The sequence below is a fragment of the Oryctolagus cuniculus genome, chromosome 17 (genome assembly GCF_964237555.1).
Source record: "Oryctolagus cuniculus chromosome 17, mOryCun1.1, whole genome shotgun sequence".
NCBI classification, from domain to species: Eukaryota; Metazoa; Chordata; class Mammalia; order Lagomorpha; family Leporidae; genus Oryctolagus; species Oryctolagus cuniculus.
Window position 1 is genome coordinate 47,805,845 of NC_091448.1, and position 14,499 is coordinate 47,820,343.

General features: G+C 40.9%; 1 protein-coding gene across 28 annotated transcripts in view; it reads left to right on the plus strand.

Moving 5' to 3' along the window:
* Positions 1-14,499, plus strand: part of SRR (serine racemase) — a 27,698-nt gene continuing 13,199 nt past the window's right edge. For 2 of the 28 annotated variants that reach the window (XM_070061190.1, XM_051824531.2), the window contains exons 1-5: positions 60-192; positions 3,680-3,763; positions 8,501-8,672; positions 13,572-13,698; positions 13,847-13,950. In XM_070061190.1, the coding sequence (XP_069917291.1) occupies positions 8,505-8,672; positions 13,572-13,698; positions 13,847-13,950 (399 nt within the window). In that variant the 5' untranslated portion in view covers positions 60-192; positions 3,680-3,763; positions 8,501-8,504. Of the gene's footprint in view, positions 193-3,628; positions 3,764-8,500; positions 8,673-13,571; positions 13,699-13,846; positions 13,951-14,499 lie in introns of all 28 variants that reach the window. The other 26 variants (XM_070061203.1, XM_070061195.1, XM_070061201.1 and 23 more) reach the window with 24 other exon arrangements.

Genomic DNA, 14,499 nt, shown 5'->3' on the forward strand with positions numbered 1-14,499 from the left:
CCCGCCCCCTCCCGCCTTCCCTCCCCAAACGACGGTGGCCGCACTGGGAGAAAAGCGCCGAACGCACGTTCGAGAGGGCCAGCTTCGGAGCGCGAGCCCGGGCGCGAGCGGCCTGCGCTGCGCGTGCGCAGAGGTATGGTCGGGGAAGGTGTGCAGAGGCTGGAGTTGGAGGCGCGGCGCCGGTGAGGTGAGGTGAGGCCGGGCCGTGCCAGGCGGGCGTGCACGGCGGTGGCCGCCGTCGCTGCTGTGGTGGGCACCGAGAACACTGGTGCCGATCTGGGGCTAGGGTTGATGGAGACGACCGCAGTCCTGCCGCCCATAGCCATCCTGGGCCACGGTCCTCCGCCACAGGCCGGGACTAGCGCCTTAGGCTTGTACTTGGGGATCTTAAAAATCTTGTAAAAGTAGTTCTTCCCGTTTGTAAGATTAAAAAACGGAGCCCTAGAGGACCGAGGTAAACTGCCCCCGGTGACGACGTCTGGTAGGACCTGGGTATCTTAATGCAAACTACATCTGCAAGCCTCCTGACTTAAAATGGACAGACAGCAGGGTTGGCTCCTGCTGAGGGAAGGAGTTGTGTGGAAGAGGAGGCACTGTAAGTCACCTGGGGAATTTTTGTATTTCTGTGGATTCTTGACAAAGTTACCCCCATGCAGTTGCGGTTGATTTTTTTCTTGCTTCAATCTTTAAAATTTAACTAGACTGGAAGACTTTAACCTTCATTGCCCCTGAACTGTTGTAAACCTTGGTGTGGTGGAAACTCCCTGTCCCAAGGTTGCCGGCCTCCCCCTGTTGCTCCTGCAACCCGACTATGCCTTAGTTGGAGCCCAGAAGGTTTGAGCGACCTGTGAAGTAACACTTTGCCACCAACAGGTTAAAGAGATTCAACAGTTCCGAAGGAGGAGAGTGACTTGAGTGGCCAGAGCAAGATGTGTTACACGCTAATTCGTTTTGATGTGGAAATTTGAGAGAATATTGCATCATTAAAAACAAAATCGGAAACAGAAAATTAGAACAAGTATGATTGCCAATTTAGTGCAACAGTGTCAGTGAACTGCAGATTAGATATGCCAAAAGTTAAGCCAGCTCAAAAAAATTTACAGAACTTGGGAATAAAATAGTAGGTAGTAACTGAGAGATAATGATGGGAGACATAAAGAATGGGTGCAAAAACTAACAATTAAGTATGATTCCAGAATGTGATAACTGATTGAGTAGGAGTGTAGTCAAATAGAGCAAATTTTACTAAGTTGATGGAAGAGTTTGAACTATCAGATTTAAAGAGAATTTAAATGAAAAGGCAACCATATTTAGACCTGTACCACAACAAAAGCTTCTGCTTTTAAAAAATTAAAATGTGTTTATGTATTGACATAAACAGTCTTCAGGATGTATTGTTTAATGCTTTCACTTTTAAAAACCACTTGCAGGTTGATATATATATAGTATGAGTCTATGTGTGGCAAAATCATTTGTCATATTTGTAAATTTCTATATAAATACATCCAAAAAGGGTGTGGAAGTACTTTGAAAACCGGCTACCCTTATGGAAAAAGAGGGGATTTGGTGGTAGAGAGTGAAAGTTCTATGTAATTCTGTAATTTTTAAAATTCTTAAAAATAGAGGTTGTATCACATTATATGGGTAAACCAAAAATAATAAAGCAAATTTGGATAAAAAAACTGTATAAGTCATATTTATTGAGCATACAGTAAGAAAAGTAGAAATTGAATAACCACTAATGAAGCAAAAAATTCTAATCACAAAAAAACCACTAACTTTAGATAACTTGCAGATCAAAAAATAAAATAAGGCTAAGATCATGGATTTTTTTTAGAAATTAAGATAATGAAAGTATTCCATAACAAAATCCATGATATGTCATTAAAGCATTTGTGTGTAGCTTTAGGTACATTTATGTAAAAAAAAATTAACAAGCTAAAAAAGAACAGTACTTGATAAATAAATAAAAAGAAAGCTCATTCTGTAGGAATAAAATAAGACATTTGTGGAAAAAAATAAGAAGGAAAAAGACATCCTCTTGGAGGTCTCACAAGCAATTCAAACTTAGTTTATCAAATCTCTGATTTTTCTCCTCAAACACATTTCTTATCCAGTCTTAAATCTCAGTAAATTATATTGCCATCTAAGTAAAAGCCCAGGCAGTATCCTTGGCCCCTCCATCTCCCTCACATTCACTTGATCTTAGCAAAAGGCTGAGAAGCAATTCCCTCACATTCCTCACATTCATTCCACTATCAGGATATGCCTTTTCTAGCTCTGCATTGAACATACATGGAATCATGTCCCCAACATTTTTCCCTTCTTTTTCTGTTGAATACTTTCACTGTCATTCAGAAGTAGGTTTTTTTCTTTCTCTTTTTTCTTTGTTTCCTTCATCATTCCCTACTTTTGCTGTTATTTTTCACACAGATGCAGACAGTTGAGCCAGTCATATTATTTTGTTCATACTAGCATCAACAGGGCCTTTCATTTTATCTTTAAAAAAAAAAAAAAAGATTATTTATTTGAAAGAGTTACAGAGAAACAGAGATCTTCCACCCACTGGTTCACTATCCAAGTGGTTGCAACAGCCAGGGCCGGGCCAAGCTGAAGCCTAGAGCCTGGAACCCCATCCAAGTCTCCTATATGGGTGGTGGTAGCAGGGCCCAAGCATGTGGGCTATCCACTGCTTTCCCAGGTGCATTAGCAGGAAGCTGGTTTGGAAGTGGAACAGCCCACATGGAATGCCAGCATCCCAAGAGGCGGCTTAACCTGTTGTGCAACAAAGTTGGGCCCTCATTTTATCCTTTTGCCTTTTGTTCTAGTTCCTACTCATGTTCCATCCCTGCCCTCTTTGTGACTCTAATATGTTTGATATGTGTCTTTGAATACATGTATCTATGTATCTTTGAATAATATGAGATTACTTGAAAACACTCATGAAAAATAGAATTAAAAGATGGTACAAAATATTTTGAAGTCCATGCATAGTTTTTTCACAGTATACATTGTTCATGAACTTTTTGAAGATTCCTTGTGTGCATAGATTTCAGTTTTTCCCAAAATAAACTTGTTTTTTAATTCCATTTTCCATTTCTTTCAATTCCATTTTTGAAGTACCCTTGTATAATGTTTTATGTACGTGTTTTAAATATATATAACTGATACAGTAGTATAGATCTCATTCAATTTCTTTTGGGGAAGGTGGTAGGGAAGAGAAATACAGATAGAGAGCTCCCATCTGCTAGTTCACTCCCCAAATGCCCAGGGCTGTTGTGGGGTGGAAGCTGAGAGCCATGAATGCAATCCATGTTTCCCACTTGGGTGGCAGGAATCCAGTTACTTAAGCCTCACTGTTGCCTCCCATGGTCTACATTAGCTGGAAGCTGAAGTCTGGAGATAGAGCCAGGTATCAAACCTAGGCACTCCAATGTGAGACATGGGAACCAGCATCTTAACCACTAAGCCAAACACCCACCTCCTGTTTTCTTTTTCATGTTACTGTAAATGCTTCTGACTGTTGCATAGTATTGTCTTAGTGACCTCATACCTTTGGCCAGTGGTCCTAGGCCAAGAGTCAGAGTCCTTACCCAGAATTTTTATAATTTTTATAATTGAAACTAAGAAAGAAAGCAAATTCCTCTTCAGTGTGGAAGCAATAAAATGTAAAACACAGGAGCTGTCAGCATCCACGTGTCCTGCCATATGGAACCAGCTGGTATGCAGTGGAAAAGAAGCCGACATGCAGAAAGCAGCAGAGGTGAGAAACAGAGCCCTGGAAGCTCTCAAGTTCCTGGATCCAGTTGTTCCTGATGCTCCATATTTGTGCCCTTCCTGTGGTTTGTTCAATTCTTGGGTTCCATGAGCCAGTAAATCTTTTTTTTTTTTTTTAATTTATTAATTTGAGAGACAGAGTTACAGAGAGAGGGAGAGACAGAGAGGTTTTCCATCCACTGGTTCACTCAAATAACCAAAACAGCCAGAGGTAGGCCCATCTGAAGCCAGGGTTCAGGAGCCAGGAGCTTCTTCCAGGTTTCCCACGTGATTGCAGGGGAGCCAGTAAATTTTGACACCCTTGTCTTATACCTAAACTAGTTCACTAGTTTTGGTTCTGTCACTTGGCAACCAAGATGCCCATTATATCCTCCAAAATCTCTATTTTTGGTAGTAGTGGCTTTTTAAAAACTTGTGGTAAAATACACATACAGTTTACCATTTTAACCACTTATAAGTCTATAGGTTAAATACATTGATATTGTGCAGCAAATCTGTAGAATGCTATACCAATTATATAACAGCTCCCCAGTCCCCTAGCCCCTGGCAGCAATACTTCTTCCTATCTTTGAATGTGACTACTCATATAAATGGAATCATGCAGTATTTGTCTTCTGTGATAGCTTAATGTCCTTGATGTTCATTCACAGTGTGTCAGAATTTCCTCCTTTTTAGTTAGGGTTGAATATATTCCATTGTATATACATACCATATTATGTATAGTCATTCATCTGTCAATGGACACTTAGATTACTTCCATTTTTTGGTTACTATGAATAATGCAGCTATGTACATGGTTGTAAAAATATCTTTGAGGCCCTACCTTCAGTTCTTTTGAGTCTACATCCAGGAGTAGAATTTCTAGATTATACAATAATTTTGTTTACATTTTTAAGAATCACCATGCTGTTTACCATAGCAGCTGTACATTTTACATTCCCTCCAGCAGTGTACAGGGATTCCAATTTATCTGTATCCTTCTGTATCCTCAAGGGTCTACATTTAACTTTCCTTTTTTTTTTTTTTTTATAGTAGGTATACTCAGGGTATGAGGTAGTATCTTGTAGTTTTGATTTGCATTTCCTTAATCATCAGTGATGTTGAGCATTTTTCATGTGCTTGTTGGCCATTTGTGTATCTTTGGAGAAAATTTCATTTAAGCTTTTGTCTTTTTTAATTTGGTTCATGTTTCCAAAATGTATCCTAAACTATTTTTTCCAGTCTCCATTTTTACCATCAGATCCTTCCAAATAGAAGACTGCAAAATCTCTTAATCACACTCCCTGATTCCACTCTTGTCCCCTTGCATTCACCACAATGTAGCCAGAATGATTTTCTAAAAATATGGAATCTTATATGTCATTTACCTGTACAAAATTCAGTGGCATTCCATTACTCGTATGGAAAAAATAAATCCATGAATCATAGTCCCAAAATGATCTGGACTCTACTTTGGTCATTATTTTCAGACACATTAGCTGTGTTTTAGTTGCCTGAATATGCCTGTTCTTTCCCTTCTTAAAGGCTTATATGTATTTTCCACTACCTGAAACACTTTTTTCTCTATTCCACCTGAATAAAGCCCATTCACACTTTGGGTCATAACTTATATTTTCCTTCTATATAGAGCCCTTTTATTAACCTCCTTCCCCTATTTAAATAAGGCCCCCACGCCACTTACTTTCCTAATAGCAACTATCAAAATTGAAAGTACATATTTATTTTTGCATTATTTATTACAGATCTCCTCCTGGGTTGTAAGGTTTAAGAGGGCAAGAACATGTCTATTTTTTGTATTTTAATAATAAATTTAGTTTGAAGATTTAAGGATTTCTAACATTTTCCTAAATTCACTTTATATGTGTATATATATACATTCACATGTAATACTATTTTTCTTGAAAACAGGGATATTAATATCAAAATGAAGGATTCATGATAATGATAACTTGGGGTAGGATAAGTATATTTTTCTAACACCTTATCTCCAGACCAAATAATATCTAACACATAGAAGGTGCTCAATATTTGTAGATTGAATAAACGAAGGAGTGAACAAACCAGATGTGAAAGTTATTTAGGAATATTAATATGTCCAACTTTTTACTAATAATTGTGATATTTAAGTTAAATGTTTTGCCAAAAAATAGAAATTACTGAAATTAATTCAAGAGGAGGTGGTAAATCCACAGAAACTAGTAACTGTGAAGTCACTGAAAAACTTAGTAGAGGTATATTTATAAGGTAAACACATTATCTTTATTTGCATGTAGAATGATTATTTTCTCTAAAATGGTAACAAGGATCAACTATCAATATGAGATCTTAAAAGATAATCTAGCAAAATATCATTATTTGATAGAGATAAAAAATCTAAATTTCATGTACATCATTGGTAATTTTAAAATCTAATGAAAAAAATGCCTTATTTCAAAAGTAGCAAAAATAAGGCCGGCGCCGTGGCTCAATAGGCTAATCCTCCACCTTGCGGCGCCGGCACACCGGGTTCTAGTCCCGGTTGGGGCGCCGGATTCTGTCCCGGTTGCCCCTCTTCCAGGCCAGCTCTCTGCTATGGCCAGGGAGTGCAGTGGAGGATGGCCCAGGTGCTTGGGCCCTGCACCCCATGGGAGACCAGGAAAAGCACCTGGATCCTGGCTCCTGCCATCGGATCAGCACGGTGCGCCGGCTGCAGCGGCGGCCATTGGAGGGTGAACCAACGGCAAAGGAAGACCTTTCTCTCTCTGTCTCTCTCTCACTGTCCACTCTGCCTGTCAAAAAAAAAAAAAAAAAAAAAAAAAGTAGCAAAAATAAAAATAAACTGAGATATACAAAATACAAATAAACTTAGAATTCTAAAAAGGACAGCTTTTTTTTTTTTTTTGACAGGCAGAGTGGACAGTGAGAGAGACAGAGAGAAAGGTCTTCCTTTGCCGTTGGTTCACCCTCCAATGGCCGCTGCGGCCGGCGCACCACGCTGATCCGATGGCAGGAGCCAGGTACTTATCCTGGTCTCCCATGGGGTGCAGGGCCCAAGGACTTGGGCCATCCTCCACTGCACTCCCTGGCCACAGCAGAGAGCTGGCCTGGAAGAGGGGCAACTGGGACTAGAACCCGGTGTGCCGGCACCGCAAGGCGGAGGATTAGCCTAGTGAGCCGCGGTGCCGGCCAACAGCTATGTTTTATAAGAAAATATTTTTAAATGTCAGTTATGCCAATTTATATATTTTACAATAGAATTTCTGGAGCCATTGACAAAGGAATTACAAGGTTTGCTTGAAGCCAACAATTTTTAGAAAAAGAATCAGAGAAGAACTTACTAATACAAGTACATAACTGGAAAAAGCAATTAGCAAATCTGGTCAATGGAATACAATACAAAAGTCCCAAGCATTAATAGAAATTTAATTTTTGACAAATGTGGCATTTCAGAGGCAAAAGATGATTCAGTCAGTAAATGATATATTGAAAATTCACAAAAGAACAAGTGGCCAATAACTATACAGTAAAATGTTCCATTTCTGGTGATTTATGTAAATTAAAACTACTAGACATGTTTAATTAAATTGACAGATAAAGATGAGACAGCAAGTATGAAGCAAAATGAGCATTCCTTACAAACTCCTGTTGGAAGTATGAATTGGTGCATTCTGCAGCCCTTCTGGCGGTCAGTTTGGCAGTGGGTGTCAACTGTCTTAGAAGGATGCATGCCTTTTGATACAAATTGGCATTTGGTGGAATATACTCCGAGGATGCACAGAGATGCACAAAAGTCTTGCAACAATTATTTTCATTACATTATTATAGAAAAAAGGAAGGAATTCTAAATGTAAGTATTCAATGGAATTGTGTAAAATTTAAATTACAGCATATTTGTAAAAGAAGTACCATGAAGCCATTTTAAAAACTGAATAAATGTATCTTGATACAATTAATCATAATATTGTCTGAATAAAACAAGTTACTAAACCTGTCAAAAAGAACTTTTTTCCGTATATGTGGACCTGGTGGTGAGATAAACCGCAAGAGCTTATAAAGCAATTGTATTTGGGAAGGAAAGTTTAGTGGCTATTTTCACATCTCTGTATTTTTAGATTAAATTGTTTTTCTATTGAATATGGATAACTTTTACAATAAGGAAAAATAGAAATTTCATGTTTAAACACAAGGGAAAATTGAAGCATAATGTGGTTATTGAAAATTATCATGAAAACTGAATAAACAGCCAAATATATGAGTAAGAAAAATGTTTGCTTTGACTTTAACTATCATGTAATGTTTGTATATTGAAAACACATAATGAAACAGAAAATGAACATAGTTTACTTATTAAAATTCTAGGATTAGAGGCAGTTTTTTACTAAGTTAATTTTTAAAATAAAAATTTACAGTATGTCTTGAACCCAATATATTCAAGCAACTTCACAACAATGATGAAAAGCGAGGTATAGACCAATGGCAATGCCAAGAAATGAATGTTAATAGATGGAGGGGTGAGGCTTAGCCTTCCATTAGCACCTTCAGTTCCTATAAAGCTTCACCAGAAAAATTTACTTCAGCTTCAAGACAAGTCACCTATACAGAAATTCTGGCTCTCTTGTGATGGGGACAACTGGATATAATACCACAGGCCTCAGGTCTATTCTGTGTTATGCATTTTCAAAAAATATCAATAAATACACTGTCTCAGTCTTCACTTTGACCCCTTCTTATTCCTGGGTTTCAGAACCATGTGTGCTCAGTACTGCATCTCCTTTGCTGATGTTGAAAAAGCTCATACCAACATTCAAGATTTTATCCACCTCACACCAGTGCTAACAAGCTCCATTTTGAATCAAATAACAGGGCGAAATCTTTTCTTCAAATGTGAACTCTTCCAGAAAACTGGATCTTTTAAGGTAACAATCTTTTTGGTTAGTGAATCATGTATATTTTCAAGCCCCTTTCACATATAAATTTGATTCGCCAGTGAGGTAGGTAGGAGTAAATCAATACCTTGTAGTTGAAAAAGTGTTGGAGAAATGTTGAAGTCCTGGTTGCCTAGCATCATAGTGGAGTCCTGGCTCTGCTAGATTCTAGCTTCCTGCTAATGTGTATCCTGCAAGGCTGCATGTGATGACTCAAGTGCTTGGGGCACTGCCAGGGAGGCCTGGATTTAAGTTCTGGGCTCCTGGCTTAGCCTATCCCAGCCCTGGGGGTTTCAGGCATATGGAGAATGAACCAGCAGATGGAATCTCTGTGTTTATCTGTCTCTGCCTCTTGAATAAAATAACTTTTAAATGGTTAAGATAGTGTGGGTATTTGGTACAGTAGTTCACACCCGACTTGGGATGCCCACATCCCATACTAGAGTGCCTAGGTTTGAGTCTTGGTTCCGCTTCTGATTCCAGCTTCCTGCTAATGCACAGCAGGTGACAGCTCAAGTCTTTGGGTCCCCATCACCCACTTTGGGTGCCCAGATTGAGTTCCTCACTTTGGCCTGAACCAGCTGCAATTATTGTGGGCATTTAGGAAGTGAAACAGCAGATGGAAGATCTCTGTGTTCAAATAAGATGCAAATAAGTTTAAAAAATATTAAATGCTCTTTTAAAAGTGGTTAAGATGGTAAATTAAGGGAAAGCATTTGGTGCAGGAATTAAGTCACTGCTTATGAGCCCTGCACCCCAGAACAGAATGGAGATTTCTCTCTCTCTCTCCAAATAAAGAAATAAAGATTTTAGGGACAGGCATATAACACAGAGATTAAGTTCCCAGTTGGGACACCCATATCCTATTTCAGAGTACTTGGGTTCAAGTCCTAACTCTGCTTCCAATTCCAGCTTTCTACTATGTACAACCTAGGAAGCAGCATTGATGGTTCAAGTATTTGGGTTGTTGCTGCCTGTCGCTCCCCCTCTTCGTGGAGGAACGACACAGGACCCTGCGCTGTTCTTTTGTCTGCTTGGCCCTCCCCGGGTTTGCTGCTGGTTCTTCCCGGGTTGGCTACCGTCCCTTCCACCTCCGTGGAAGGGCGGTTCCCCCTGCCACTTTCCCCACTTCCGCGGGGGAGCGGCACACCGCCGGCCGGCTCTCTCGGGGGCTGCACAGGTGTTCCTTCAGATAGATGTTCCCTTTAGATGTTCCTGGTGCATGTTGTCTCTCTCCTCCTTTATAGTCCTCTTCCACCAATCCCAACTCTGCTACCCACACGCCGAGTATGCTGCTCTCCTCCAATCAGGAGCAGGTCCTGCTGTTTATTGGTTGAACTGGAGGCAGCTGAGTAGAAGCTGTTTCCTCCTCTCCCAGCGCCATATTGTGGGAGAGCAGATGCATAGAATAAGTCTTAATTCCAGTAACAGTCTAGTCCGAGTTGCTCCCCACAGCTGCCCACGTGGGAGACCCTGATTGAGTTTGGGCTCCTGGCTTCAGCCTGGCCAAACCCTGGCTGTTGTGAGCATTTGGGGAATGAACCAGCAGATGGAAGACCTCTCTTCATCTATCTGTCTCTCTTTGTCTCTGTTTTTCAAGTAAAGTGAAAATAAGTACATAAATATCTTAAAGGAATCAGCATTGTGGCACAGTGCGTTAAGTTACCCCTATGATGCCTCATCCAATATAAGAGTGCTGGTTAGAGTCCCAGGTACTCCACTTCCAATTCAGCTTCCTGCTGATGCACCTGAGAAAGCACTGAAAGATAGCCCAAATATTTGGAACCCATGCCACCCATTTGGCAAACCATGATGGAGTTCCTGGCTCCTGGCTTCAGAAACCAAGCCTGGCTGTTGTGGCCATCTGGGAAGTGAACCAACAGATAGAAGATCTCTGTTTCTCCCTCTCTTCCACTGTTGCTCTGCCTTTCCAATAAATATTATTATTATATTTTATTGATTTATTTGAGAGGTAGAGTTATACACAGAGAGAGGGAGCGACAAAGAGAAAGGTCTTCCATCCACTGGTTCACTCACCAACTGACCGCAATGGCCAGAGCTGGGCCTGTCTGGAGGCAGGAGCTTCTTCTGAGTCTCCCACACAGGTGCAAGGGCCCAAGCACTTAGGCCATCTTCACTGCTTTCCGAGGCCATAGCAGAGAGCTGGATCAGAAGAGGGGCAGCCAAAACACAAACAGCATCCATATGGTATACCGGCACCACAGGCAGAGGCTTAGTCTACTGTGCCACAGTGACAGCCCCTCTCTCCTTCTGTCTCTGTAACTCTGCCTTTCAAATAAGTCTTTTATTAAAAAATTGCACATATCTAGGGTGTAGGATGTACAATTCACAGATTAGATATGCAAAGTTAGAAAACCTAGAAAAGCTTGGTTTTTTAAAAGAAACTTTCAAGTCTAGTAGTCATGTTCTGCATAATAGCATTTTGGCCAATGATAAACCACATATATGATGGTGGTCTGTAAGATACAGGAGTTAAAATATTCCTACCACCTAATAATGTGATAGCCATTGTATTATTGTAATGCATTACTCATATATGTTCAGTGATGCTGGTATAACAAACATGCACTGGCAGTCATAAAAGTACAGCATTTAGGGCAGGCATTTGGACTAGTTAAGACAGCTGTTGGGATGCCTGCATCTCATATTAGAGTGGCTAGGTTTGAGTCCCAGCTTTGCTCCCAATTCCAGCTTCCTGCTAGTGCCCTGGGAGGCACTGGTGATAGATCAACTAATTGGGTTCCTGCCACCTACTTGGGAGACCTACATTGAGTTCTAGGCTCCCTGTTTCCCTGGCTGTTACAGACATGGGGAATGAACCAGTGGATGAGAGCTGTTTGTCTCTCTGAAATAAATGAATACAGAAAAGTAGCACATAAAATTATATGTAGTACCTATATGATAATGATGTTGTTAAGTTTATGTATTTTATTTTAGGGTATGTGCCTTTTACTTAGACAAATTAAGTGCAGGGGCTGACACTATGGCCCTGCCCTGAAGCGCTGGCATCCCATATGGGCGCCGGTTTTTGTCCCAGCTCTTCTTCCGATCCAGCTCTCTGCGATGGCCTCAGAAAGCAGTAAAAGATGTCCCAAGTCCTTGGGCCCCTGCATTCTGGTTCCTGACTTTGGATCGGCTTAGCTCCAGCCATTGTGGCAATTTGGGGAGTGAACCAGCAGATGGAAGACCAACCCCTCCCTCCCTCCCTCCCTCCCTCCCTTTCTGTAACTTTTTTTTTTTTTTTTTTAAAGTACAAAACAGCCAGTTCTTTCAGGGGATAACTCCAGAAGGCACTGATGTCATAGATGACACCTCCATGCATGTTACTGCCCCTGAAGACCTTTCCAGTGGCACAAGATGTAGAGATGAAAGACAGTGATTCCGATGATCCTGACCCTGTATAGGCCCAGGCTAATGTGTTTGCCTATAAAAAACTTTAGATATAAGGAAGATATTTTTAAATTTTTTTATTTATTTGTTTAAAAGGCAGAGTGACAAAGAGATCATCCATCCATTGGTTCACTCCCCCAAATGGCCAACAACCAGGAGCCTGGAACTACATCTAGGTCTCTCACATGGATAGCAGGGGCCCAACTTCTTGGGCAATCTTCCACTGCCTTCCCAGGCAAACTATCAGGGAGCTGGACTGGAAACAGCAACTGGGAGAGGAACTAGTGCTGTGATATGGGTGCTGGTGTTACAGGTAGCAGTTTAACCCATTGACCTGCAACTTGAGCCCCAAGGAAATATTTTTGTATGGTTGTACAATGTGTTGTTATTACAAGAGTCAAAAACATTAAAAAGGGGCTGGCATTGTGGTTAAGCCTCCACCAACACTGGCATCCCATATTGAAGCACTAGGTCAAGTATAGGCTGCTCCACTCTTTTTGTGTGTGTGTGTGTGTGTGTGTGTGTGTGTTTTTTAAGATTTATTTATTTGAAAGGCAGAGAGTTACAAAGAGAGAGGTCTTCCCACTAGTTCACTCCCCAAATGGCCGCAACAGCCAGAGCTGGGCCAATCCAAGCCAGGGGCTTCTTCCCGGTCTCCCACTTGGGTACAGAGGCCCAAGGACTTGGGCCATCATCCACTGCTTTCCCAGGCTATAGCAAAGAGCTGGATCAGAAGTAGAGCAGCCAGGACTCAAACCAGCGCCCATAGGGGATGCTGGCACTGAAGGTGGTGGCTTTATCCACTATGCCACAGTGCTGGCCCCTGGCCGCTCCACTTCTAACCTGACTCCCAGCAAAGCAAGAGAAGATGGCCCAAGTGTTTGGGCCCCTGCCACCTATGTGGATCCTGGATGGAGTGCCTGGCTTCAGCCTGATCTAGCCCCAACCTTTGTGGCCATTTGGTATATAAACCAGCGCATAGAAGATCTTCTGTCTCTTCTCTGTCACTCTGCCTTTCAAATAAGTAAAATCTTAAAAAAAAAAAAAAAGGTTGAAAAATTGAAATTTACAGTAAGGTTAATTTATTAAAGAAAAAATTTATATATTTAGTCTAGCTCACGTGTAGTATTTATGAAGTTTTCAATAGTGTAATGTCAGGCCTTCACAAGCACTCACCCCTCACTCATCTCTAACTTCTAGTCCCATGGTAAGTGCCCTATACAGGTGTACTGTTTTTTATCTTTTATGCTGCATTTATATTGTCTTTTTCTATTTTTACATCATAGCCTCTTACCATTGTTAGAGTTGCCTATAGAATTCAGTATAGTGACAGTTGTGTTTGTAGCCTAGGAGCAATAGGCTATACCATATGAAAGTGCACTCTAATACTTTCAAAAGTGCCTAATAATGCATTTCTCAGAACTAAGTTCCTGTTGTGAAGTAACACATGATTGTGTGAATTCACCATTCCTCTTCCAGATTCGTGGTGCTCTTAATGCCATCAGAGGCTTGGTTCCTGCCACCTCAGGAGGGAAGCCTAAAGCAGTTGTTACTCACAGCAGTGGAAACCATGGCCAAGCTCTCACCTACGCTGCCAAATTGGAAGGTACCTAATGTCTCAGACCATTGCATAGGCTCATCAGAGAGGAAAACTATCTTTAATTTCAGTGAGAGTGGTGATGGATGTGGGAAGTTAATCTCCAAAGGAGTTTCCACCCTAAACTCTACTGACTTACACTGTTTTCCCCACCCAGGGATCCCTGCTTATATTGTGGTACCCCGAACAGCTCCCAACTGTAAAAAACTAGCAATACAAGCCTATGGAGCCTCTATAGTGTACAGTGAACCGAGTGATGAGGTAAGAAAGCAGTCTCATTTGATTGACTGCTTTTCTTGCTTTACTGGCTGCTGCTTTCCAGTCTCCTTCATTGATTCTTCTTCCAAACTTTTCGTACCTGTACTCACTCAAATATTGTTAGTCTCATAGTTTAACATATCACCTATATTCTAATAACCCAGATTTGCATATCTGACTTTCTCACTTGGATGCCTCATGAGGCTTCTCAGACTTGCTAGTCTGCAACCAAACTCTTCATCGTCCCAGTTATTCCCATTCCGGTTTTCCTTATCTCAGTAAATGGCAAAACAAAACAAAAATTTGGTGTTATCTTTGATATTCTCAAACCCCACATTCAAATCTCAGTGCTTTCAAAATATATCCAAATCCAGCTGTTTCCAACAGCCTTTTTCACAGCTACCCTGGTTCAAACCGACATCAACCCTCATGTAGATTCAGTAACCTAACTGGTCTCTTCCACCCTTGCCCCACTGTTTAAGAGCAACCAGAACTATCCATTTACTAAATGGATAAATCAAGACCTGTCTCTCATCTAAAACTTAGGTGAAC